At 40.9% G+C, this 25,456-nt stretch overlaps 2 protein-coding genes across 3 annotated transcripts in view; one reads left to right on the forward strand and one right to left on the reverse strand.

Annotated features, from left to right (window-relative positions):
* The first annotated feature begins 1,555 nt into the window (after positions 1 to 1,555).
* Positions 1,556 to 25,456, forward strand: part of OXSR1 (oxidative stress responsive kinase 1) — a 91,560-nt gene continuing 67,659 nt past the window's right edge. For both annotated transcript variants that reach the window (XM_026001004.2, XM_026001005.2), the window contains exons 1-2: positions 1,556 to 1,856; positions 17,337 to 17,449. In XM_026001004.2, coding sequence (XP_025856789.1) covers positions 1,787 to 1,856; positions 17,337 to 17,449 — 183 coding nt within the window. In that variant the 5' untranslated portion in view covers positions 1,556 to 1,786. The remainder of the gene's footprint in view (positions 1,857 to 17,336; positions 17,450 to 25,456) is intronic.
* Positions 24,624 to 25,258, reverse strand: LOC112921655 (ubiquitin-conjugating enzyme E2 N-like). The gene has a single exon (XM_026001006.2). It carries the CDS (start codon positions 25,237 to 25,239, stop codon positions 24,781 to 24,783), a length of 459 nt encoding a protein of 152 aa, XP_025856791.2. The 5' UTR covers positions 25,240 to 25,258; the 3' UTR covers positions 24,624 to 24,780.

Here is a 25,456-nt window from a genome sequence, read left to right on the forward strand (position 1 = left end):
AGGTTAACAATCTCTACGGATTTTTCTATTGGTACAAACCTTGAGATCTCTACTCTTTACCGTCAGCTGTTTAGCTCCTATCTGACATATTTGCTCCTCATCCCTCCTCTCCCTGCAAAAGGCAGGCAAGGTATGGCAGCGAAGGCGTTCGTGGTCATGACCGAAACCAATTTCTACAGCGAGGCCGGTGTTCTGCTTTCCAACTCCGGAAACGGCCTCTCTTCTGTCTCCGCCCGCTGAAATCGGGGGACGATTGCAGGGCCTGGTACCAACGGCACCTCTGCCACCAAGCAGGTGGAGACCCTCCCGCCGCTCCCAGTCGGCTTCTGCTCTGTGGGCAGCTGCCCACCTCCCAGCAGAGCTCAGCACGGGGCCCCCCAGGGCCTCGGCGGAGCTCGGTCTCCCTTAAGGACCACTGCCGGCCGCAAGGACCTTCAAGACGGAGCCGCCTCAGCAGCTGGCCCAATTCTTGCTGATGCTTTTTTCCACTTTGCCAAGAGCGTTCAATTTTCACCTCAGGAGTTTCCCCAACCGACCTGAGTGGCCAACCCAAGAAAACTCAGGTCTAGTGAGGTCACACAGAAGTCAAGACCCTTGCAACGACGCCGAGCCCCATGGACCCAAGCTGCGGCAGGAGAAAAAGCCCAACGTCTCGAGGCTCCGCAAGGCAGGTGCTCACTTGAGCATGGACGAGAGCCCCCTCCCTGCACAACAACGTGACCCGGGGGCGGCGACAGACGCTGCGGGGAGCGCTTCCGCCTTGAACACAGCGTCGTCAAGGGGCAAGCTCCCAGCTCCGTTCCGTCCCACAGCTCAAGGCCTTTCATTCCAGCAGGCGGTTGTCCACACCCCAAGGCTACCCCACCCAGCTGCGCCGGGCAGCTTCTCCACACCCGGACGAGCCGGTGGCACGTCTCGAGGGTGTGACGGTGACGCCGTGACATCACCCGGCAGAGAAGGGCAAAGCGACCAAGGCACCGGCGATTCTGAAGCGGCCCCGGCGCTGAGAAGCGCGCCGAGAGTCCGGAGGAGGGATTAACTTTGACTGACGTCCACACCCACCCACTGCCTTTCCGATTCCTTCTCAAACAAACCAATCAATGAGACGACGGAGACGGCAACGTGCCCCAGCCGCCAGGAGCGGCTCCGCCCCCTCCGCTCGGTCGTCGTTCGGTCGCCATGATTGGTGTGGCTACTGTCTTGGTCTACTTTAGCTCTCCTCTGGCTTTCCGATACCCTCTCTGAACTTCTCCCTAACCATTTATTCCCTCCCACTGTCACCTTCTACCTTCACGGGATTCTTGCTAGCTCGGTTGCCTGTACAGCCACACTTGAGATGGCGGCCGGAGGCGGGGCCACGGCTGGGCCTGCCCGGCGCGGTGACGTCAGCGCGCTGCGTGTCGGCAGGTGGAGGGAGAAGGGAAAGTTTGGCCCGTGCGTGGGGCTGGGGTTGAGGGCGGGACGGAGGGGTTGGGCCCAGGCGAATACCCTGTAGCTGCTGCAGCGGAGGCCGAGGCCGGGACCTGGGCCGGGCGAGGAGTGCCGGCCGCCGGGGAGCAGTGGGCGAGGTCCGCCGGAGCTTCGAGCCCCCGCCGCTCTGCCGCGCGGTGACCCCGCGCCCAGACGCCGTCCGACCCGTGGCTGTTCCCGAGGCGGTTGGTGGGGGCGCGGCGGCGCGGCAGCGGCGGCGGCGGCGGCGGCGGCGGTTGGGGGTGGGGGAGGCGCGGCGAGGAGACGAGAGAGAGGTCAGCGAGTTTGAGGGAGGATCGCGAGCCGCGCCGCCGTCATGTCCGAGGACTCGAGCGCCCTGCCCTGGTCCATCAACAGGGACGATTACGAGCTGCAGGAGGTGATCGGTGAGAGCTGGCGCCGCCGAGGGAGGCGGGGGGGACGCGAGGACCCGCGGGAGCGCGGGGAGGCTCCGGGTGTGTGCAGCGCGCCGGTGAGGCTGGTGGGCTGAGGTTGGAGGGGCTGGAGGGGCTCGGGGGAGATCTGGGCAGTGACAGATATTTGAACCGGAGCGATGGACGGGTCTGGGAGGGGAAGAAAAGTGCGGGCACAGGACAGGCCTTTAGGAGGCTGTGCGAGAAAGGGGGCTGTTGGGGTTGTGGGCACAGCTACCTATTTTGGGGATCGTCTGTAGGGGGTTTTAGTGCATTCCCGCGCGGGTGTGACAACACCTAAGTGCTCACGAAGTGCCAAACGTTGCCGGGGTGGAGCTGGGGGAGCTGGAGATCCTCTCTAGATGCAGCTGAAGGTACCGGGCTCCGCGCTGCGTAGACACAACTTCCCACTGTTGGAGACTGACTTTCTAGTCAGGGAGGTAGGCATTGAATAACTAGACAAATAGAAGGAATTGCAAGGTTTGGCAAGTGCTAGGGAGGAAACAAACAAGATGTTCTGATAGCGAGTGACCTGGAGACCTAGTTAGGGTGATTTCAAGGAAAATTCCTTTTCTGAGGCGTTGACATTTAAGAGGAGCGCGGAAGGATGAGAAGCAGTCTTAGGGTTCCAGGGCAGGTTTTTCCCTGCCGAGGGATGAGGAAGTGCAAAGGTCCTGAGGAGGGAAAGAGCTTGATGTGTTTCAGGACCTGTTGGAAAACTGGCAAGGGGAGAAGGGGGATCTTCGCAGGCATGGTAAGGATTTTAGAATTTTGAGTGTATTGGAGGGCTTCAGGCAGAGGCAGCATTATTTGACGGATCTGGCTGCTGTGTGTGGAGTGGTTTTGAGGGCCCGGAATACCAGTTGGCAGGGACCAAAACTTGCACAAATGTGGATTGTAATTCTTAGGCACAGGGATTGGGGGAGGGCGGAGGCTTGGGATGAGGGGAGTATTTGTTGGACAACAATAATCCAGTGACTTTAGAAATCAAAAGGGGGTGGGTTTAGCTACACAGAAGCTCGGTCTAACTGACATGAGCAGACCCCTCTGTATGGGAGGAAGGAGATTGTCTGCTCTGCTAGATCAGCATCCTGTCCTATAATTAGTTTTATAACAAAGACTGGCTGAAAACTGTAGCTGTCTCAGAGGTGTGTTTATTGCAGTGTGTCTGTATTTTAGGGAAACTTTATCATATCTTTTTTTTTCCTTTTTTTGCCTCTTGTTTCAAAACAAATCTGGGCTAAGTTTTATCTGAAAGAAATCACATCTTTTTCCTTACGCCACGTCATACCCAGTGTCCTTGCTGGGTGTTCGACATATACTGGTTGTTTCTAAAGACAGCTAGCTAGGTCTCTGTCTTGATGGTTTCTCAGTCCCTCAGTCAGTATCCTATGATGAAGAAGTTAAGTGAGAGATTTGAAAATGATGTCTGAAAAGTAAAGGAGGAGGATCTCTGTCATTGTTTTAGAAGAGGAATTTTGCCTTCCTTTCTGGTACGGTATACATCTTTCTGTGGTCCTTTTTTATGCCTAGTAGTTAAGATGGCTCTAGAGATTTTAGAGATTTATTGGCTCTAGGGTTCTAGAGATTTTAGAGATTTATTAATTTGTTATCCTCAAGCAAGTAGGGTGTCTGTGAGTGGGCAAAAGGGAGTCTCAGTCCTCAGGGATAGGGTTAGTTTTCATCTTAAGGTGGGCCATAGGTAAAAGGTTAAGGACTTAATGTGATTTGACCATCTTATTTTTATTTATTTATTTTAAAATATTTCATTTATTTATTTGAGATAGAGCAAGAGCACAGGAGCTGAAGTGAGGGGCAGAAGGAGGGGGGAGAAGCAGGCTCTTTGCTGAGAAGGGAACCTGACGATGCACGGAGTTCCATCCCAGGACCCTGGGATCATGACCTGAACTGAAGGCAGATCTTAACTGCCTGAGCCACCCACGCAGCCCTTCACCATCTTATTTTTAAAATTAACTTTACTGAGGTATAATTTAGTGCTATAAAATTCACCCATTTTTAAGTATAAAATTCAGTGTTTTTTAGTAAATTTACTGTGCTGTGTCCCAGCCAGCATAATCCAGGTTTAGAATATTTTCATCACCCAGTAAGATCCTTGTGCTTGTTAACAGTTAATCGCTGTTCCCACTCCCAACCCCAGGCAACCACAAATCTTTCTGTCTATAGATTTGCCTTTTCTGGACACTTAATATACATGAGATCATAGTAACATATTGTCTTTTGTGTTTGGCTTCTTTCACTTAGCATGATATTTTTTCATTTGTAAAAACAATTTTACTGGGTTATAATTTATATACCACAAAATCACCTGTATTAAGTGTATAATTGTATAATTAAGTGTATAATTTTTTTGTAAATTTACAGAGTTGTTCAATCATCCCCACAATCCAATTTTAGAACATTTCCATCATTCCAAAAAGATGCCTCATGTCCATTTGCAGTCACTCCCTGTTCCCACCCCCTGCCTCAGGCAACTACAAATCTACTTTCTGTCTCTATAGATTTGCCTTTTCTGGGTATTTCATGTAAATATAATCATATAATACGTGATCCTTTCATTGGTTTCTTTGACTTGGCATAATATTTTCTGAAGTTCACCAACATTGTAGCCTATATCAATACATTATTCCTTTTTATTGGACACCACATGATGGACATTGGGTCGTTTTTGCTTTTTGGCTATTTGGAATGATGCTGTTATGAACATTCACTCATCAAATCTTCCATGTGAACATGTTTCATTTTCCTTGAGTGGAATTTCTGGGTCACATGGTAAATTTATGTTTAACTTTTTAAGAAATTGACAAGCCTTTTCAAAATCATTTTGCATTCCCACCAGCCATGTATGAGAGTTCCTATTTATCTTTGTCAGCATTTGTTGTCTTTGATTATAGCCATCCTGGTGTGTCTGAAGTGGTATCTGGTGGTTCTATTTTGCATTTCTTTAATGACTAATGATGGTGAGCATCTTGTCATGTGCTTATTAATTAGCTTTTCATATATCTCCTTTGGTGAAATATCTATTCAAATGTTTTGCCCATTGGGTTGCCCCTGGGTTGTTTTCTTACTAAGTTAAAGGGGGTGTGTGTGTGTGTGTGTGTGTGTGTGTATGTGTATGATGTGTTCGTTTGATGGTCAGTCCTTCACCTGATAGATGATTTCAGATATTTTTATCCTGGTCCCTAGCTTGTCTTTTCATTTTCTTAATGGTGACTTTCAAGGCCAGAAAGTTTTGAATTTTGATAAAGTTTAATTTATTACTTTTTCCTTTTACTGATTGTGCTTTTTTGATGGCTTAACTAAGAAATCTTTACTAATCCAACATCACAAAGATTTTCTTTCCCGTATTTTCTTCCAAGTGTTAACAGTTTTAGCTCTTAAATTTTGGCCTCCAGTACATTATGAGTTCATTTTTTAATGTATGGTGTGAGATGAGATGAACCATCTTGTTTCACAGATGAAGACACTGAAGCATAAAAAGATAAAATGACTGTCTAAAATCATAGAGCTAATTAGTGGCACAGCGAATACCTGTGTTCTACTCTCCTGCTGCCTAATTCAGTATCCTTGTTTCTATGTAGGAATTTGATTGGTTTTTATATATTAAATGGACGATAATGGTCATGGTCTAAGGGAAATTTTGAAGGTTTAAGTGAAATTAATTAGGGGGAATATCCTTACAATGAAAAATCTAATAGATATTTTGAAGGTGACCCTTTTGGATATAGATTTTTCTTCTTTTATTTTTTTTAAAGATTTTATTTATTTGAGGGAGAGTGAAAGTGAGAGAGATCATAGAGGAAGAGGGAGAAACAGACTCACCGCAGAGTGGAGAGCCCAATGAGGGGGCTCGATTCCAGGACTCTGAGTTCATGACCTGAGCTGAAGGCAAATGCTTAACCGACTGAGCCACCTAGATGCCCCGAATTTTTCTTTTGTGTCTCCTGTTTGGTAAATTTTGAATGTCTCCCTCTCATTTGTAAGTTCACTAAAGTTCCTAACATCCTTCCATTCCACGCCTTGTGTCTTCTCTCACCCATCCTCCCAGGAGGGAGGGGGAAAAATGTTTTTCCTTGAATTATAGCTTATTATAAGTACCCAGCCTCAACAGAGTGGTGTAGACTTATTCTGAATTTGCTTCCATGCTGAAATGTTTGGAATACAATGTTTTCTAGTAAGCTATAATCATCAAAATGAATCTTTGTGATTTTTCAAATTACACTTAATTTTTTCTGAGAATCAAATGATTGGAGCTCAGAAAATAAAGGTTTGGAGGATCATTTGAATTTTCTGTTTTCAAAGAATTGTATTTTAAAGCAGTGATTAATTGATGCCTCCTTTCTGATCAAAGTACTTGCATTTTTTGATATGTAAATTTTTTTTTCACCTGCTGCTTAGCTTATAATATTTGTAAGGTTGAGAAGCCTGGAATGCAGTCTGTTGAGCATCAGACTCTTGGTTCTGGCTGAGGTCTGATCTCAGGGTCATGGAACGGAGCTCTGCTTCAGACTCTGCACTCAGAGCTCAGTCTGTGTGGGTTTCTCTCTTACCCTTCCTCAAGCCCCCCCCCCCCCCCCCGCCCCCCCAATCCCCGCTCTCTCTCTCGCTCTCTCTTTCTCTAAAATAAATAAAATCCTTAAATATTTGTAGGGTTAGTTGTTTTTCACATTCTATTTTGTTTTCTCTCTTTCTGACAAAATCCTATAGAGAAAAGAAAAATTCCCTTCCTGGAACATAAAAGCATACAGATTGGGAATTCAAAGGACTTCCTTTTAAAGAATTATATCATCTGAAGCACGCTTTGGCAAGATTTGAAGTTCTTTAAGTATAATTACTTGTGAAAGATGTTAGTAGTATTTTCACTATCACTCATTCACCTCTCAGTGTTTTTGAGCTCCATCCTAACCATTATTACTGTATTAGAATTTATAATCAGGTGTTGTACTGTATGACATGTGTTGAAACAGCTGGAAGAGTATGGTCTTAGAGTTGTGCTGACCTGGATTCAAACCCTGGCTTTTCCTTTTATTAGCTATGTGATCTTAGGCAATTTATATAACTGGTTTTAGTGTCTGCTTTTTGTCTAAAAAATGGAGGTAGTGTTACCTATAACATTGGGGCTGTTATGTAGATTAAGTGTAATTGTGTGGAGAAAATGTTTAGTTTGCATTGAATGCACCTTTTTTTTTGTTGTTGTTTATAAGATTTTATATTTATATATTAGAGTGTGAGACAGCACTAGCAGGGAGAGTGGCAGAGGCAGAGGGAGAAACAGGCTCCCCAAAGAGCAGGGAGCCCGATACGGGGCTTGGTGTAGGGCTCCATCCCAGGACGCTGGGATGATGACCTTAACTGAAGGCAGATGCTCAACGACTCAACCAGCTGAGCCGTGCTGGCACCCCTGCATTGAATGTTCCTTAACATAATGACTTTCGTTATCTCTTTTTCTCCTCCTTATGTTTTGGTATTACCATGAAATATGAAATACTGTATGATTTGAAATCTTATAACACTTAAATACTTAGAATCTGTTGTAATATTTAATGGAACATCACTGACCCCCTTTTTTTTTTCTAGATCTTATTAAAGTTTAGATGGATTTCAGGATTTATGGTGGACATGGTAGTATAGCTACATAAGGCCTTGCCATCTTTGACATTGTCAAGGATATGATATGATGGCAGATAGAGAAAACAATTTGGTGGGGGCTGTGCCATGTGCCTTTTATCTTTTATTTTCCTACATCTTGGAAAGTCTCCATAAATACTCACTGTTTACCTTGGAATAGGTTTTGAAAATTGTTATTTAAGATCTGTTTTTAATAAGGTGTGATTTATCCAGCTTTGACACTTTGGTGAAGACAAACTCAATTAGCTTTATTCTCTACTTTTCCCTCTCCTTTTTTTTTTTTTTTTTTTAAGATTTTATTTATTTATTCATGAGAGATACAGAAAGAGAGAGAGAGAGAGGCAGAGGGAGAAGCAGGCTCCATGCAGGGAGCCCGATGTGGGACTCGATCCCGGGACTCCAGGATCATGCCCTGGGCCGAAGGCAGGCACTAAACTGCTGAGCCACCCAGGGATCCTCTTCCCTTTCCTTTATTATTTTTATTAATTGTTCATTAGCCACACATTTTGATATCTAAAGTAGTGGTTTACAAGTACAGATTCCAGGATTCCACCTCCAGCCCCTCCGTAAATGTGAAAGACATCATACTTTATCAATAGAATGATGTTGAATGGTTAGTGTATTTTCTCCCCCTGGTCAGGAGACTTAGCTATGGTGATATTATCAGTAAAGGCCAGCATTGGATTAACAACCTCATAGGGCTGTATCAGTTAGGGATTGCATTTGGCTGCATGTAATGGAAAACAAATTATAGTGTCCTAATAAAGTACCTTTTTTCCCTTCTGTAACTGGAGTGGCCACCTATATGCCCTAATTAACCATCCAGTCTCCTAGTTTTTACTTCACTGCACTTAACATGTAACTGCCATTCTTATAGTTGCAATGTAGTTAGTTGTTCTACACCTAGCCTCATTCTTGTGTTCCAGGCTGGAAGAATATGGCAAAAGGACAGAGGCACATGATGACTGAGTTGGCACCTTTTCAAAGAACTTTCTTTCCTGGAAGCCTTATTCAGTGACTTCCATTTCTAGTTTATTGGCCAGAACCATGTAATTTGGCCATTTGCAAGGGAGGCTATGAAATAAAACTTTTTAAGCTGGGCACATTAATACTTAAAACAGAATAAGTCAAACTTCTCTTGTTAAAGATGAAGGGAAAATTGTATGTTGGATAGGCAACTAAAAATGTTGGCCTTGGTGGTTTTTTTTAAAAAATGAAAATTGTTAAATAATACATTACAAGTAAATAATTTAACCATAGCAAGCAGTTAATAAATGTTAGCTTTAATCTAAAGAAGTAGTTGCTTACCAGTTAAGAGCATGGTGTTGAGTCATCATGTAGTTCTGGTTTCTAGTCTCTACTCTGCACCTGACTAGTTTATGACCTAAGTCTTATTTTTGTAATTATTATTGTCTTAGATAAAAAACAAAACAAAACGGAAGTAAAGAAAGTGCTCAGTATAGTACTTGGCACACAGAATAAGCGTTCAATAGATGTTAATGCTCATGATGGTAATAATGAGTTCATAGCTTATGCCCGTGAAGACTGGGCCATATTTGTGTTTGCTCTGCCTTAAATGAGTAATTTTTTTCCTTGAAAATGTATGTCACTGCTCGGTTGATTTGTCTTTTCAGCAAATATTTATTGAACTTCTGCTATGCTCCAGGTACTGTTCTGGATGCTAGGGATATGTCAGTGAAGCAGACAGAAATCCCTGCTTTTACAGAGTTTATGATCTAGTGGTGATAAAGGACAAAAATAAAACAGAGAAAGGAGTTGGAGACTGCTAGGGATAGAGGTGAATTTAAAAAAAAAAATTTAAAGATTTATTAGAGAGAGTGTGGGAGGGAGAAGAGGGAGTCTCAAGTAGACTCTACACTGAGTGTGGAGCCCAATGCGGGGCTCAGTCCCAGAACCCTGAGACCTTGATGTGAGCCAAAATCAAGAGTAGTGAGCCCCACCCACTGAGCCAGCCAGGCGCCCCTGGAAGTGAGTTTTAAATAGGTCAGGGAAAGCGAAAGAAGAGACATTTGATTTTTTTTTTAACATTTTATTTATTTATTCATAGAGACAGAGAGAGAGAGAGAGAGAGAGGCAGAGACACAGGCAGAGGGAGAAGCAGGCACAATACAGAGAGCCTGAGGTGGGACTCGATCTGGGGTCTCCAGGATCACGCCCTGGGCTGCAGGCGGTGCTAAACCGCTGGGCCACGGGGGCTGCCCAAGAAGAGACATTTGAGAAAAGACCTGAAGGAGGTGAAAAAAATGAAGATTGTGGTTATCTGCAGGAAGCTTATTCCAGACAGAGGGAGAGGTGAAGGCTCTAAATTGGAATGGAAGCATGCTCATGTGATTAAGGAATAGGAGGCAGGCGTGGCTGGAGCAGAGTGAGATGGGGTGAAGAGGCAGACAGGAGAAGAGATCAGAAAAGTAAGGTGGTAGGGTTGTGTGGTTCTGACCATAAGATGGGATGAAGTCTTGTAAGTCGTTGTGGGTACTTGGGTTTTGGTTTGAGTGAGAATGAAAATCATTGCAGGATTTTAAGCAGAGGATTATTATGACTGTGTTTTAAAGGGATAACGCAGGCTGCTATGTAGAGAATAGTTTTGTAAGGGTGGAAGGAGAGTTTATTTATTTATCTAGATTTTATTTATTTATTCATGAGAGAGACAGAGAGAGAGGCAGAGACACAGGCTCCCTGAGGGGAGCCTGATGTGGGACTCTATCCCAGGACCTTGGGATCCAGACCTGAGCCAAAGGCAGACTCTCAACCACTGAGCCACCCAGGTGCCGCTGGAAGGAGAGTTTATCCAGTGGAGAGAGGTAGCACTGGAGTTGGTGAGAAGTAATCAGGTTGCTGGGTATAACATGTTTTGGAGTTAGAGAGTTGCCATTGGATTAGATGTGAAAAGATTCTAAGAGTTTTGGCTGGAGCATCCGGAAGGATGGAGTTACCATCCTTTGAGATGAGAGATTACCAGAGTGAACAGGGGACAGAGATGATTCATTACAAAACCATCAGGCTGTGTGAATAATTACTCAAAGCATATGGCATTGTGTCTTTATTTTCATCTTTTTTTGTATAGAGAGAATAGCATGATTTTTATGATGTTGACTATTCTTAACAGCTGTTTCACCAGTTCTAGAAGCTTTAATTTTCAGTGTGATGCTGACAAGAGAAAAGGGTGTTCAAAATTGTTATTTCCTTATATTTTTCCTTGATTCAGGTGACAGTGCCTTAATCATCTTTCAAAATGAAGAGTCTGGGTACTCTTTAGTGAATGTAAAACCATACTAAATAACATTTAAAATCTTTCGAATATGTATCTGCTATAATGATGTCTGGCCAAAATTTGGAGGAAATTATCTTTAACTGATTTGGTTTATGTATTTATTTTTCTCACAGGAATAATATCCATTTTTAACTTTCTTTTTTAAGTTTCTGAGTCTAGTAAAGTGGCCAGAGACCAATAATTTTTTTAGTCCTCCTTTGGGCATCTCCTTTTCTGTCTTGAGAGATGAAGTTACCCAATTTGAGGAATTTCAGGAAAAATCTCATATTTTTGTATATTTAATGCATTCTGTATGTATGCATGTATGTTAAGACTGCAGTTTTAAGAGCTCACTAGGAGAGGACAGAAGAGTGGAAGAACTGGGACCTAGGTGCATGGAGGATACACAGCTGTGTTAAGTTTTTGAAAGTCTGAATTAGGATGTTTTATTGGAAATTGGTTTCCATTTTCCATTATATTATTATTCTTACTAGCCCATTAGTAGAGGGCATTACAGCAGTAGCTTTTATACTTTCACTAAACCATTCCTGAGAGATCTCTTTTACAATTTGCATGTGTATTTATACTGAAGTAAATGTTTACAAAATAACATTTGCTTTTACTATGTGCCATGCATACTGATGTTTTTTCTATTTTACTCTTTTTACTCCAAGAAAATGATGGTTGAAACTCTGAAAATGACTTGTAGTTTGAAAATTCCTCATAAAGAAACATGCTTTAAAAAGAGGAATATTTTAAAAATTTGTATCTTTCAATTTTTTTTTTTTTAAGATTTTATTTATTTATTCATGAAGGACACAGAGAGGCAGAGACTAGGCAGAGGGAGAAGCAGGCTCCCTGTGAGGAGCTCGACCCAGGACCCAATCCCAGGACCCTGGGATCACGCTGAGCCAGAGGCAGCCGCTCAACCACTAAGCCACCCAGATGTCCCTCAATCTTTTAAATAAAAATCTTTATTTTATTTTTATTTTAAGTAGGCTCCATGCCTAATGTGGGGCTCCAATTCAGGACTCTGAGTTTGAGTCTCATGCTCTACCAGTTGAGCCATCCAGGGGCTCCAAAATTTGTATCTCTAATCGTATGTTTTCAAAGTCTTACTAAAAATTGGTGAATAGTTAAAATGATTATAAAGACATTATAAAGATATTCTTCCCTATCCTCTTATTCACATTATTAATTGTTATTTTCTGTGAAAGTTTTTCTAATGAAGGATAGAACATGATTGGTATTCTGAATTAGTGGTGTTGTGTATTGAGTTACTGCATTACCATACACACCTTTATGTTACAACTTTAAAATATTTTTTGATTGCTGAATAATGTTTTGGTGTTTGGGGAAGAAAACATGAAGATCAATGAAAGTGATTTATTGTTAGCATGGAACAACTGGAGTGCAAGTCTCTCTTTATCATTAAATGTGGGAAATGCTGGTGACTTTGGCCATTTGTTAAATCACATCTTGTTTCTAGGGATATTTGTTTATTAAATGAGTGACTTTTTGTGTAGAAGAAGGTACTTTAGTATGTAGACAATTATGATTGATAATACCTAGGGTTAGTGTTCATTATTAGTGAAATTAATTCTGTGTTTATTTTATTTTATTTTATTTTTTTATTTTATTTATTTTATTTTATTAAGATTTATTTATTTATTCATTCAGAGAGAGCGAAGAGAGAGGCAGAGACACAGGCAGAGGGAGAAGCAGGCTCCATGCAGGAAGCAGTCTCCTGATGTGGGACTCGATCCTGGGTCTCCAGGATCACACCCCGGGATGCAGACTGCGCCACCGGGGCTGCCTCTAATTCTGTGTTTAATAATGACTAGGAATTAATAACAACTAAACCCCAAATTGCTGTCTGTTTTTAATGCCAGCACAGCTTTGGTTTATGTATGATATGACATTAGTGTGCTTAAAGCTAGTATTTCAGATTTTGTATATATATAAAATAAATAATCAGTGCTTGATCATCCAGGGATACAGTAACTGACTTAATACTGGTTTAAAGGGATGCCTACGTGGCTCAGTGGTTAGGTGTCTGCCTTTGGCTCAGGTCAGGGTCCTGGGATTGAGTCCCACAAGGGGCTCTCCATAGGGAGCCTGCTTCTCCCTCTGCCTATGTCTAATGTGTCTCTCATGAATGAATAAATAAAATATTAAAAAACAAAACAGGGATCCCTGGGTGGCGCAGCGGTTTGGCGCCTGCCTTTGGCCCAGGGCGCGATCCCGGAGACCCGGGATCGAATCCCACGTCGGGCTCCTGGTGCATGGAGCCCGCTTCTCCCTCTGCCTGTGTCTCTGCCTCTCTCTCTCTCTCTGTGACTATCATAAATAAATAAAAAAAAATTAAAAAAAAAAAAAAACCAAAACAAAACACTGGTTTAAAAGCTACCACTAGGTAGCTAGCACATTTGCAAAAATTAAAATGATAAAACATCGAGGAATACATTTACATACTAGAAGACATCTGTTTTCTAGGACCAAAGGTACCCTGTGGAGGCCTCATTGTGTTCTTTGTGACATAAGAAAGCCTCTCAGCCGACAGATCTGGACCTTCATGATTGGGTTCCTTCCTTTGGGGCTTCCCAGAGTAGGGCAGCAGCCTCTCACTGAAGACAAGAGAGTTGTTAGAGTTTTCTAAAGGGATTCCATGCAGAAAGAACTTGGAAAGAGGATGAGAAAGGAACAGTTAATGCCAAGCCACTACTGTTCTGCCTAATTCTGTCCTACTCGTGCAAAACAAAGGGAGTTCATCAAAAAAGCAAACTGCAAACTATTTCAGTAGTAATCTATTGGATCACTTATCAATGAATGTGTTAGTGGTCCTAAACTATTGTCAAAATAATCCAAGTACACTATTGGATAATGTTGTTGAATGGCAAATGTGTCCTTGAATATTGGATTTCATTTTGAATTTTGCATGACATGAGCTTTGTACTTTGTACAGAGTTTTTGCTTAGTTTGTTATAATTGTGATTTGGGTTTATCCATGTCAGTGTTGACTGGTTGTATATCTATGGCTTTGATCAAGGACTTTGAAACAGATTTCAATGTAACAAATTCTCGAATTATGTAATTGTATATGTAAATTATTTTCAAATTTTAATATCTGTAGCACATTTATACTATTAGAAATCTGATGTCCTACTTGAAGAAATGTTTTTAGTAACAGCTTTACTGGGATATAATTCACATACTATGAACATAAATTGCCCTTTTAAAGTGTGCAATTCAGTGTATTCACAGAGTTGTGGAACCCCATCATCAATGTTTAATTCCAGAACATTTTCTTTTTTTTTTTTTTTAATTTTTTTGTTAACTTTTATTTATTTATGATAGTCACAGAGAGAGAGAGAGAGAGAGGCAGAGACATAGGCAGAGGGAGAAGCAGGCTCCATGCACCGGGAGCCCGACATGGGATTCGATCCCGGGTCTCCAGGATCGCGCCCTGGGCCAAAGGCAGGCGCTAAACCGCTGCGCCACCCAGGGATCCCTCCAGAACATTTTCTTTTTTTTTTTATTTTTTTTATTTTTTTATTTTTTTTTTCCTCCAGAACATTTTCATATCTCTGGAAACTCCATATCCATTAGCTGCACTCCCTACTTCCCCTCTTCCTCTAGTCTCTGGCAACCTCTAGTTTACTGTCTCCATGTATGGATCTGCCTGGTCTGGACATTGTACATAAATAGAGTCATACTGATGTGAAATGTTGGGGTCTGGGAGTGAATGGTCAAGAAAGAATTCTTGAGACATCTTTGGTGCCAAAAAGGGTGGTTTTATTAACGCCTGGGGACAGGACTCTGGGCAGAAAGAGCTGCACCGGTGGTGTGAGGAGTGACTGATTATGTATTTTCAAGTTGGGAGGGGGGCAGCATAAGTCTGTAAAGAATTTGGAAGCAAGGTTTCCAGGACCTGGAGGGGCTAGCTGTTGTTGTTAGGAAAATGTTATTTACTGCTGTCTAGTAAAATCTTAGTCATGAGACTCTTCAGATGTGTATCAGTGGGCCATATGCTTGGATGATGACTGCTAACATATCTTGGATGGGTGGGTAGAGATAGAAGAAGTTTCCAAAGGGATTTTTACAGGATCCTGGAATTCAGGCTAATGGCAAGCTAAGGTTGCCTTTTGCCTCTAGCAAAGTATTAACACTGAGGCAGTTAAATTCCTTGATGAAGGTCACTCTGTCTCAAGTACTTGTCAATAGGCTGTCAGTTATAAGGAAGTTCAATTTATTTTCTTTTGCCTTTGTTCTGTATATCAATGCCATATATGGCCTTTTGTGTCTGGCCTATTAGCGTGTTTTCAAGGTTCATCCATGTCATAGCATGTATTAATAGTCATTTCTTTTTATTGCCAAATAGTATTACCAGTGTATGGATATACCACATTTTCTTACTCTATTCCTCAATTGATGGACATTTGGGTTGTTTCCACTTTTTGGCTTTTACAGATAATACTGCAGTGAATGTTTGTGTGAAATTATTTATGTATACATTTTTTTTATTTTCTTGGGTATATACCTAGGAGTTGAAGTGCTGGGTTGTGTGGTAATCTGTGCTTAACATTTTGAGGCACTGTCAGACTCTTCTGAAGCAAGTATGTTATTGTAGTCCCACCAGCAATGCAGGAGGGTTCCAGTTTCTCCACATCCTTACCAACACTTGTTATTGTCTGTCTTTTTGATTACAGCCATCCTGGTGGATGTGAAATGTTATCTTGCTATGGTTTTGTGAAGAGATTTTTAAATTGAAAACTGTGTATTACAAAGTGTTAGCTATTGTAGCTTGTATGTTTTTATTTTTAAAGTAAATATTTGAGAGAATATATAAGAACAATAAATAATTAATGAAATAATTTTAACACTGAAGTAAGTGATAATTACAAAGAGTAAATGGAAATTACCATGATGTCTGAGCCTGACTTTTTAAAACATATTTCACTGTTAGACTGTATAAACAAAGGTAACCTCTTAGTTCATGTTTAAGATTGTCTTTTTTTGGTACCATATTCTCGTGTTCGTGTAAGTTGACTTGTAACTTGAACGTGATTTCAAAATTACCAGGCTTTTTTTCTTTCCTAGAAAGAAATTTCTGAAATTTCTTAGAAATCCAGAAACCTTCTGGAAGATTTGAATATTTCGTTTTAAGATGGTGTGGTATTTCTTGCTCTCAGTCTGATGGAGGCCCCCAAATGTGGGGCAACAACGGGATAGAAGCCAGTGGTGCAGGCAGAACAAAGGAGAGAGGAGATAGAAGTTTATTGAAAACATCGCAAAGGAGCGGCAGGACAGAAAGGGAGGGAAAGGAGAGAGACAGAGGGAAGGTGGGAGGTGGAGAGACAGGCAGACAAACATACACATACACACACGCAGAGTGAGACACAGAAACAAAGAGACAGATGTAAGTAAGTAGCCCATTGGTTAGTTAGAGCCTATGGATATTTTGATATGGGTCTGTGGGTTACTATGGGCCCTTTCTGCATTCCATTGCTCAAGGCGGTTTGCCTAAAAGTGGCTTCTACAGAGATAGAAATGGAAATTACTTCTGGTAACAATACATAATAATATGACTCGTAAATTGGGGGAAATGGACATTTAAGGACAATACTGTGTATTTTTTTTGGCATGATAAGCTTTCCTTTTCTCTGCCTGTTAACTACTTTTTTTTTTTTTAAGATCTTATTTATTTATTCATGAGACACACACACACACACACACACACACACACACACAGAGAGAGAGAGAGAGAGAGAGAGAGAGAGAGAGAGAGGCAGAGGGAGAAACAGGCTTCATGCAGGGAGCCTGATGTGGGACTCCATCCCGGGTCTCCAGGATCATGCCCTGGGCGGAAGGCGGCACTAAACTGCTGAGCCACCCGAGCTGCCCTGTCCCACCATTTAAAAAAACATTTTATTTATTTATTTGATACAGAGAGTGAGAACAAGCAGGGGGAGCTGCAGAGGGAAAGGGCATTAGTGTGCTAAAAGATTAGCAGGCAATCTGTTGAGCACAGAGCCTGATGCAGCGGCGGGGGGGAGGGGGGGGGGCTCTCTCTATCCCAAGACTCTGGGATCATGACTTGAGCAGAAGGCAGATGCTTAACCCACTGAGCCACCCAGACACCCTTACACCCTACTTTTTAGGGTATTATCTTTTGTTGAGTGTAGGAACAAGATAAGAATTATTCTCTTTATTTTATTTTATTATCTATTTTTCTTTTTAGAGAGAGCATGTGCATGAGCTGAGAGTGAGGGGGTGGGGGAGAGAAATCTTAAGAGGGCTCTGTGTTGAGCATGGATGCAGGGCTCAGTCCTATGACCCTGAGATCAGAACCTGAGCTGAAATCAGGAGTCAGTCACAACTGATTGAGCCACTCAGGCACCCTGAATTATTTTCTTGTTTAAATTGTGTGGGAATTAAAAATAATAATAATAATAAAATAAATTGTGTGGGAATTAGAAATATCATGTTCTTATCTATATATCTATTTATTTACTTATTTATGTATTTATCTTTAGGGAGTGGAGCAACGGCTGTGGTCCAAGCAGCATATTGTGCCCCTAAGAAGGAGAAAGTGGCAATCAAACGGATAAACCTTGAGAAATGTCAAACTAGCATGGATGAACTCCTGGTATGCACATCTCATATTTCTTATGTGGAGAAATATACTCCTCTGTATATTCATGTTAGAGTGGGAAATAACTTGAAATTTTTTATTACTTTTCTTATAAAACGTATTGTGATTTGCTCATTAAGTAAAGTTTATTGTAAAATTTATAAAAATCCAGGTAAATAGAAAAAAATTAGTTGTAATCCTCTCATTCTGAGATTTGCACTTGCTATATAGTCTTTAAGATTGTGCAATTTAAATATTTGTATTTTTATGATAATGTAATCATTGTTCTTTTCATTGAAAAATTTATCGAATTCTTTCTGTGTCTATAAATATGAATTAACATGCCTTTCAGTATGTGTAGTATTCTGTTGCATAGGGAAGCCACATTTTATTTATAACCTATTTCTCGTATTGGACTTTTTCCTGTTTTTATCATTTACTTCTTTACTTTTCTCTTTCCTTAAACTAGTATCATGCAATTGTGATACCTGGTCAAATGGAATATGTTTTATTTAAAAAAATTTGTTTTGAAGATTTCATCAATTTATTTGAGAGCACAAGCAGGGGGAGGGGCAAAGGGAGAGAAAGAAGCAGACTCTCTGCTGAGCAGGGAGCCTGATGTGGGGGCTCCATCCTGGGACTCTGGGATCCTGACCTGAGCAAAGGCAGACACTTACCTGCTGAGCCACCCAGGTGGCCCTGGAATATGTTTTAAAAGGCCCTGGCTCGGGCAGCCCTGGGCCGAAGGCAGGTGCTAAACTGCTGAGCCACCTAGGGATCCCTGATCCCACAGAAGTCTGAAGAAACATTGGGAATATAAAGAAGGCTGGATGGTGTTTTTTTTTATGGTGTTTTTATGTGTTTTTTATGGTGTTTATAGTGCCAGGCACCTGAGGTCTGAGTGAGAAGGGCTCTGTTTCCCAGATAAGAAACCCTTTCATTTATCTTAGAAAATCTATTAGATCAACATACCAAACTTGTGGGATTGTGATTTTAATTTTTTTTTTTTTCAAAATGGTCTCTGCTATAATGTAGAAAGGGTGCTAATGTGAACTAGGTTCTAGGTGTGTATCCTGTGTGACAGTTAGTAGTGAGGAGGCAGTATATTGCTCCTTTCTCTTGTCAAAATGTTTTCTTGTCTGACAACCTTTGCTAAAAGTGTGATGGGAAAATCAGCTGTCAAAGCTTACTACTACATTTATTTTTTTCCAGAGATGTTACTCACAGGCACACTAAGCAGTGTTCTGAGGTTTTCTCTTCTCTGGTAGATTCTAGGACTAGATTCATTGGACAGAGAGCTGAAGGGAATATGAGGAGGCTTAATTAATATGTCTTTCCTTCTACCTGAAGGCTCACAATCTAGTTGAAAAGTTTGTTGTTTCCTGTACAAGGTTGAGCGTCACATGCGCCTAGGAGAGATATTAAGTACCGGGAAGTAGGAGGAGGTGTGCTCCTAGTTACAAAGATGGAGGCCTCTGTAGAGATATTTGTGTTCTGGCCCAGCAGGATTGAAGATGCTTTGAACCAGAGATAGAAACCTTATCAGGCAGGGATTTAGAGTTAGGAAAGTATTCATTTTTATGTATATATTCATAAATACAAATGTAACCGAAACATTTTCATGAAACAATTCTTTTTTTTTTTTTTAAGATTTTATTTATTTATTCATGAGAGACACAGAGAAAGAGAGAGAGGCAGAGACATAGAGGGAGAAGCAGGCTCCATGCAGGGAGCCTGATGTGGGACTCAGTCCTGGACCCAGTAGCATGCCCTGAGCCAAAGTCAGATGCTCAACCACTGAGCCACCCAGGCGTCCCTCATAAAACAATTCTTCATTATATTATGTGGAATGCACTCTGATTTTCTGTTTCTAACTTTATCTACTTAGTTTCTGTCGTGGCCCATGTGGCTTTTGTAACCCATGGTTTAAAGGATGAGGCCACACAAAGAGTTAAGACTCTATTTTTTTTTTTTTTAATTTTTATTTATTTATGATAGTCACACAGAGAGAGAGAGAGAGAGAGAGGCAGAGACACAGGCAGAGGGAGAAGCAGGTTTTTTTATTTTATTTTATTTTTTTAAATTTTTACTTATTTATGATAGTCACACAGAAGAGTTAAGACTCTAAACTCAGGCAGTGACAGTGATATTTTATAGATGGAAGAATTGTTTGTTTCAGAATGAACATTCCATGAAGGCAGGGACTTTATTGTGTTCAGTCTGTATGAACGAATGAGTAAATTAACATTACTTGAAGACTGATTGAATGGTGTAAAGTGGAGGAAAACTGCTTGCGTTGGAGTAATTAGAAAACCAGGAGTAAGTGTTAGGAACCAAGATGAGTGAGTTCTAGGAAAGAATGAAAAGTCATCATTCAGTAACACTTGAGAAAGCTTCAGGTGGAGAACAGAGAAGTCCATATCAAAGCTCAGGCAGCATCAGGTAACAGGACTTTCAAGAAAGTGCTTTCAGTAGGAGGGGTGGAATTAACTTGGATGTGGGGGGGCCTACTGGGAAATTTGATTCAGAGTGAATATAGCACTTACGCATTTTTGCTTCTCAAAGGAAAGGGAAAAGGATAACTCCAGTGGGAGTTAAGATAAAGGAACCCTTTTCCATCCCCCACCTTTAAAGGAATAGAAGAGAAGGAAAGAAATTATTTAAGGCCCTTTCAGTTTTTGAATTTGATGGTTCTCTGATAGTCTCCTATTAGAAGATCCTTTGTGGTCCCGCCTCTCAGAGTAGAGCTAAAAACCCTTACCTTCACTTTTAAGACATTGGACAGTTTGACTCCAGCTCTGTGTGTGAATTGTTAACTTCTGTCTCCCCTCCCCCACCCAGTTGGCTCCAAGTCCTGTGGTTTCTGCTTCTTCAGTATACCTCTTGATTCCTTCTTTTCTTTCCATTCATATTGCTACATATTTTCTTAAAACTATTTTGAGGTAGTTTTAAACTTCTAGAAGAGTTGCAAAAGAAATACAGAAAGTTCCCGTATGCTGTTCACCCATCTTCTCCTAACAATAACATGACCACAGTGTGATTATCCAAACTGAATAACTAGTTATCATTTTTCAGGCCACCATCATCTCTCACCCAGGTCATAGCAACAGCCTTCAACATTATGTACTCTTGTCTTCTCTCATTTATTTTCTATATTTGCAGCCATAATGATTTTTATGAAATATATATATATATTAAACCTTTGATGCCTTCCCTTTGCTTTTAGGATGAAGCCTAAATTTTTGAATACAGTTAACATGGTCCTTTATGATATGGTCCCATGTGATTAAACGGTCAAACCCATAATGCCTACTTACCTTTCCTGTGTGAGTGTAGTAAAACTTCTTAAAGGAAGCCTTCCTTGATTATCAGTCCTATTTTCTGATAATTTTCTTCTCCAGTGAAATCATGTAGTATCTGGTACTTCTCCTATCCAGCTGCTTATCATTGTTTGTTGTCAAATTAATATTTGTCTAACTTCTTCACTAGACTGTAAGTTTCTTGAGGGTTTACCATTGTAGACAAACACCTAGCACTGTGCCTGGCACAGAGTAAGCAGTTGGTCGATATCTGTTGAAAGCATGAACCACTTACTCTAGACAGGTTTACTCATTTCGTCCTAAAATATGTCTTGCATATTTAATCTATTTTTTTTTTAATAATTATGTGTGCCTTTCACTTTACACTGCTGTAATTTCCCCACGTCCTATAGAACTAAACCTGGTTTCCACCTGCCCCTTAGAGGACTTCTTGCTACCTATTACTGTTCTTTCCAATGAATTCTTGTAATACTTACCATCTTTACTACTCATTGGCAATACATGTTGTCCTGTATATTCCCTCTCATATATACTTCTCGTATCTCTCTTAATCTTGTGTGACTATGTCAATAGGGAAGTGCTTACTTTAGTTTTACAGTTTTACCATAGAAGACTATGCTGGTGACTTTGGAGGCTGCAAAAATGCATATGACAAAATCCTTGCTATGAAGGAACTTAATATTCAAATAAAAGAAGAGAAAGGAAAAACTAACATTCATGGAGCAGTGCTTTTGAATCAGAGATCATGGGCAACTTTTATACAATTGATTTTTACTGTACAAATACCAAGGTCATTAGGGTGGCAAGTACAGTACTTGAATAAGTAAAAATTGTATAAAGTACTATAGGATTTAGTTCATTCAGTAAATATTTACTGAAGGTGTACTGTGTGCCAGGCACAGTGATAAGTGCCAGCAATACAGAGTCTTAACTTTCACTGAGCTTAAAGTTTTATGAAGGCTGCAGAAAAATAAACAATTGCAGTATAATATGATATGTTCTGCAGTGTTTAGGGAATCACTTTTTTTTTCATGGCTTTTTAAAATTCAAGTACAGTTAACATATAGTGTTACGTCAGTTTCAGCTGTACAGTATAGTGATTCAGCAATTCTGTGTATTACTCGGTGCTCATCATGATAAGTGTACTCTTAATTCACTTCATCTGTTTCATACACACACACACACACACACAGACACTTCCCTCTGGCAACCACCAGTTTGTTCTCTGTATTTAAGAGTCTGGCATTTTGTCTCTTTATTTTCTTTGTTTTATTTCTTAAATTCCAGATAGGAGTGAAATCATATGGTATTTGTCTTCCTCTGACTTATCTCACTTAGCATTATACCCTCTAGGTCCATCCATGTTGTTGAAAATGGCAAGATGTCTTTCTTTTTTATGACTGAGTAATATAGTTCAGGGTGTGTGTGTGTGTGTGTGTGTGTGTGTGTGTGTGTGTGTGTAATATCCACTAGCTTGCATTTAGGGATCCACTTTTAAGTACTTGCCTTTATGGAGTTCTCAGTCCACCAGGGAGGGACAGATCACTAAGTACCCAAGGTACTAGCCAGTACATATGTGCCATGATGTAAAGAGATACACAGAGAGTTTGGAAACCAAGAGACACCTTGCACTGGGCCCAATGCAGGCCAATACCAGGACCTTGGAGTTGGGAAGACCGAATTCCTGAGAAGTCAAGAAGCCAGTGGGTAGGGAAGCGGGCCAGGTATGGCTCAGACTTCCAGAGGACACCAGAGGATGCTGCCAAGTAGGAACCCCACTCCAGACATTCTTGACAGTTCCCAGTTTTCCAGCTTGCAGAGCTGGTGGAAATGATATTTTTGTTAGATCAGAAGGAAGAATTAGCATTTTTAGCCAGGGTAAAATAATGAGGGAAGTATCAAGGCAGAGAGAACAACAGCATTAAATATCCATGGTTAGAAGAAGCATGCTCACCTGAGGTTTACTGTGGCCTGATTGTAGTCGGTATATTGGGATATGGTCTTTAAGTATAATGAGGAAGTAGGATTGAGACTAGAGAGATACGGATGCCTGGGTGGCTCAGCAGTTGAATGTCTGTCTGCCTTTGGCTCAGGGCATGATCCCAGGTCCGGGGATGAAGTCGTGCATCGGGTTCCTGCAGGAAGCCTGTTTATGTCTCTGCCTCTCTCTCTGTCTCTGTCTCTAGTGAATAAATAAATAAAATCTTAAAAAAAAAAAAAAAAAGACTAGAGAGATAAGCAGGGCCCAGATCACTCGGGGTTCTATAAGTCCTTATATCATACTTAACAATTTAAATTCATAACCTGAAGTAGAGTAAGCTTAGAGGGAGCTCAGGTTTCTACTTTGGATTTAGTGTATGACCTTGCTATTTCAGGATATTTCTCATTAGAATGAGAATTGTTCATTATTGCACCAAAATGGGAAGAAACCATATTTTAAAAATAAAACAAAACCCATAAACCAAAAAGCACCCTTTCCCTGAATAGACATTCTTCCAAAGAAGACATCCAGATGGCCAACAGACACATGAAACGATGCTCAACGTCACCCATCATCAGGGAAACGAAAACCAAAACCACAGTGAGGTATCATCTCACACCTGTCAGAATGGCTAAAATAAGAAAGGCAAGAAATAACAAGTGTTGGCAAGGATGTGGAGAAAAGAGAACCTTTGTGCACTGTTGGTGGGAATGTAAATTGGTGTAACCGCTACAGAAAACAGTTTGGAGGCACCTCAAAAAATTAAAACTAGAATTACCATATGATCCAGTAATTAATTCTAGTACTGGGTATTTACCCAAAGAAAATGAAAACACTAATTTGAAAAATACTTGCACCTTTATGTTTATTGCCATAGTCAAGGTATAGAGACAACACAAGTGTCCATCTCTAGATGAATAGGTAAAAAGATGTGATTTTACACAAACAGTGAGATGCTACTCGGCCATAAAAAGAATGGAATCTTGCCATTTGTGACAATATGGATGGGCCTAGAGGATATTACACTAAATGAAGTAAGATAAAGACAAATACATACGATTTCCTTACATGTGGAATCTAAGAAACAAAACAAGTGAACAAATGAAAAACAGACTATTAAATACAGAGAACAATCTCATTGCTGTGGGCTGGGGAGATGGGCGAGACAGATAAAGGATGTTAAGCGATAGAAACTTTCAGTTATAAAATATGAAAGCCACAAAGATGAAAAGTACAGTATGGGAAATATAGTCAATAATATTATAATAATGTATGGTGACAGATCAGGTGACTACACTTGTGGTAAGCAGTAATATATGGAATTGTCTAATTACGTTATATTCCTTTTTTTTTTAGAATAACAAAAAATATTTTACTAAAACATAAGATTTACAGATGTTTCCAGACAAGCCATACAAAATGGTCACAAGCTTTTTCTTGAAGGAAGGATTCTACACTTGACAGCAAAGTCACAATGTTATTAGAGAGGGCTGTGATGTTTGTTTAATGTTCCCATTTTGGTTCAAACAATCAAGCTTGTCCATCTACAGCGTCTAAATAAAGTTAGACTTGGCTAGAGAGCATATTCTAAAGAACTGGTTAGCTGCTTTTAACCGATGCAATTAGATCACCATAAAAAGGGGGAAAGGAGCCCATAAAATTAAAATAAAACTACCTCTCCCCCTCAAAAATAATAATAAAGGAAAACACCCACACCCCTGCAGCTAACCCTGACAACTACCTTCATTCACAGTGCTTTATACTTAAACCATGATGGGGGAAATGAATAAAAGCAGAGAGGGGCCACTGCTTTTAAACGTTTCACAACAATCCAGATGATACTTCTAGCCTCTGCTCATGCTTTACAACAGTGAATCAGGATAAGACATAGATTTGCTAATGTGCATTTAATCACCAAAGGACTGAAGATGTCTGGGCTTTTATTCTGTAATGTTTCTAAGACTGTGTCCATTAAATGCAAACAAAAAAGGAAGAAGTCTTGGCAGAACAGGAGAAGTGATGCACACTTGATGATCAGATCGATTTTAAATATTATTCATGGCATATAGCCTAGTCCATGCTCTAGCTGTTTCTATGGCTTGGGCTTCGTTGGTCTTCCACTGCACCGCTACATCATTTGCTAACAGATCATCTGGATTGGGAGCACTTAACAAAGCCTGGATCGATAGCAGAACTGTGCGGATCTGCACTGCTGGGGACCACTTATCTTTCAAAATATCTAAACATATTCTTCCCAACTTGTCTACATTAGGATGATAAATTTTGGTCATGAAATGTACTTTAGGGGCTGCCATCGGGTATTCTTCTGGAAGGAATAGTTCCAGTTTAAAAGTCCCTCCCTCAAAGGGGGAATCCTGGGGGCCAGCAATGACCACATGAAAATAACGGGCATTGCTCTCATCTGGTTCTGCTTTAATGCCAGGAACTGGTTCTGCCAGCAAACGCTGGGTTTCCTTGATAATCCTGTGGGGCAGCCCGGCCATCTTGTCAGATCCCGAGTTCGGCCTCTGCTCTCGACCCTCACTGTGTTATATTCTTAAAACCAATACAACAATGTATGTCAACTATATTTCAATAATAAAAGTAAATTAAAAAAAGAATAAAATGGGGCATTTGGGTGTTCAGGTCATGTTCTCAGGTCACTGATCTCCACTCAGTGTGGAGTCAGCTGGAGATTTTCTCTCTTCCTCTTCCTCTTCG

This window comes from Vulpes vulpes, chromosome 11, assembly GCF_048418805.1.
Source record: "Vulpes vulpes isolate BD-2025 chromosome 11, VulVul3, whole genome shotgun sequence".
Taxonomy (NCBI): Eukaryota; Metazoa; Chordata; class Mammalia; order Carnivora; family Canidae; genus Vulpes; species Vulpes vulpes.

Excerpts from the sequence above, each read along its gene's own strand:
- LOC112921655 (XM_026001006.2), bottom strand. The coding sequence starts at position 25,239 with ATGGCCGGGCTGCCCCACAGGATTATCAAGGAAACCCAGCGTTTGCTG.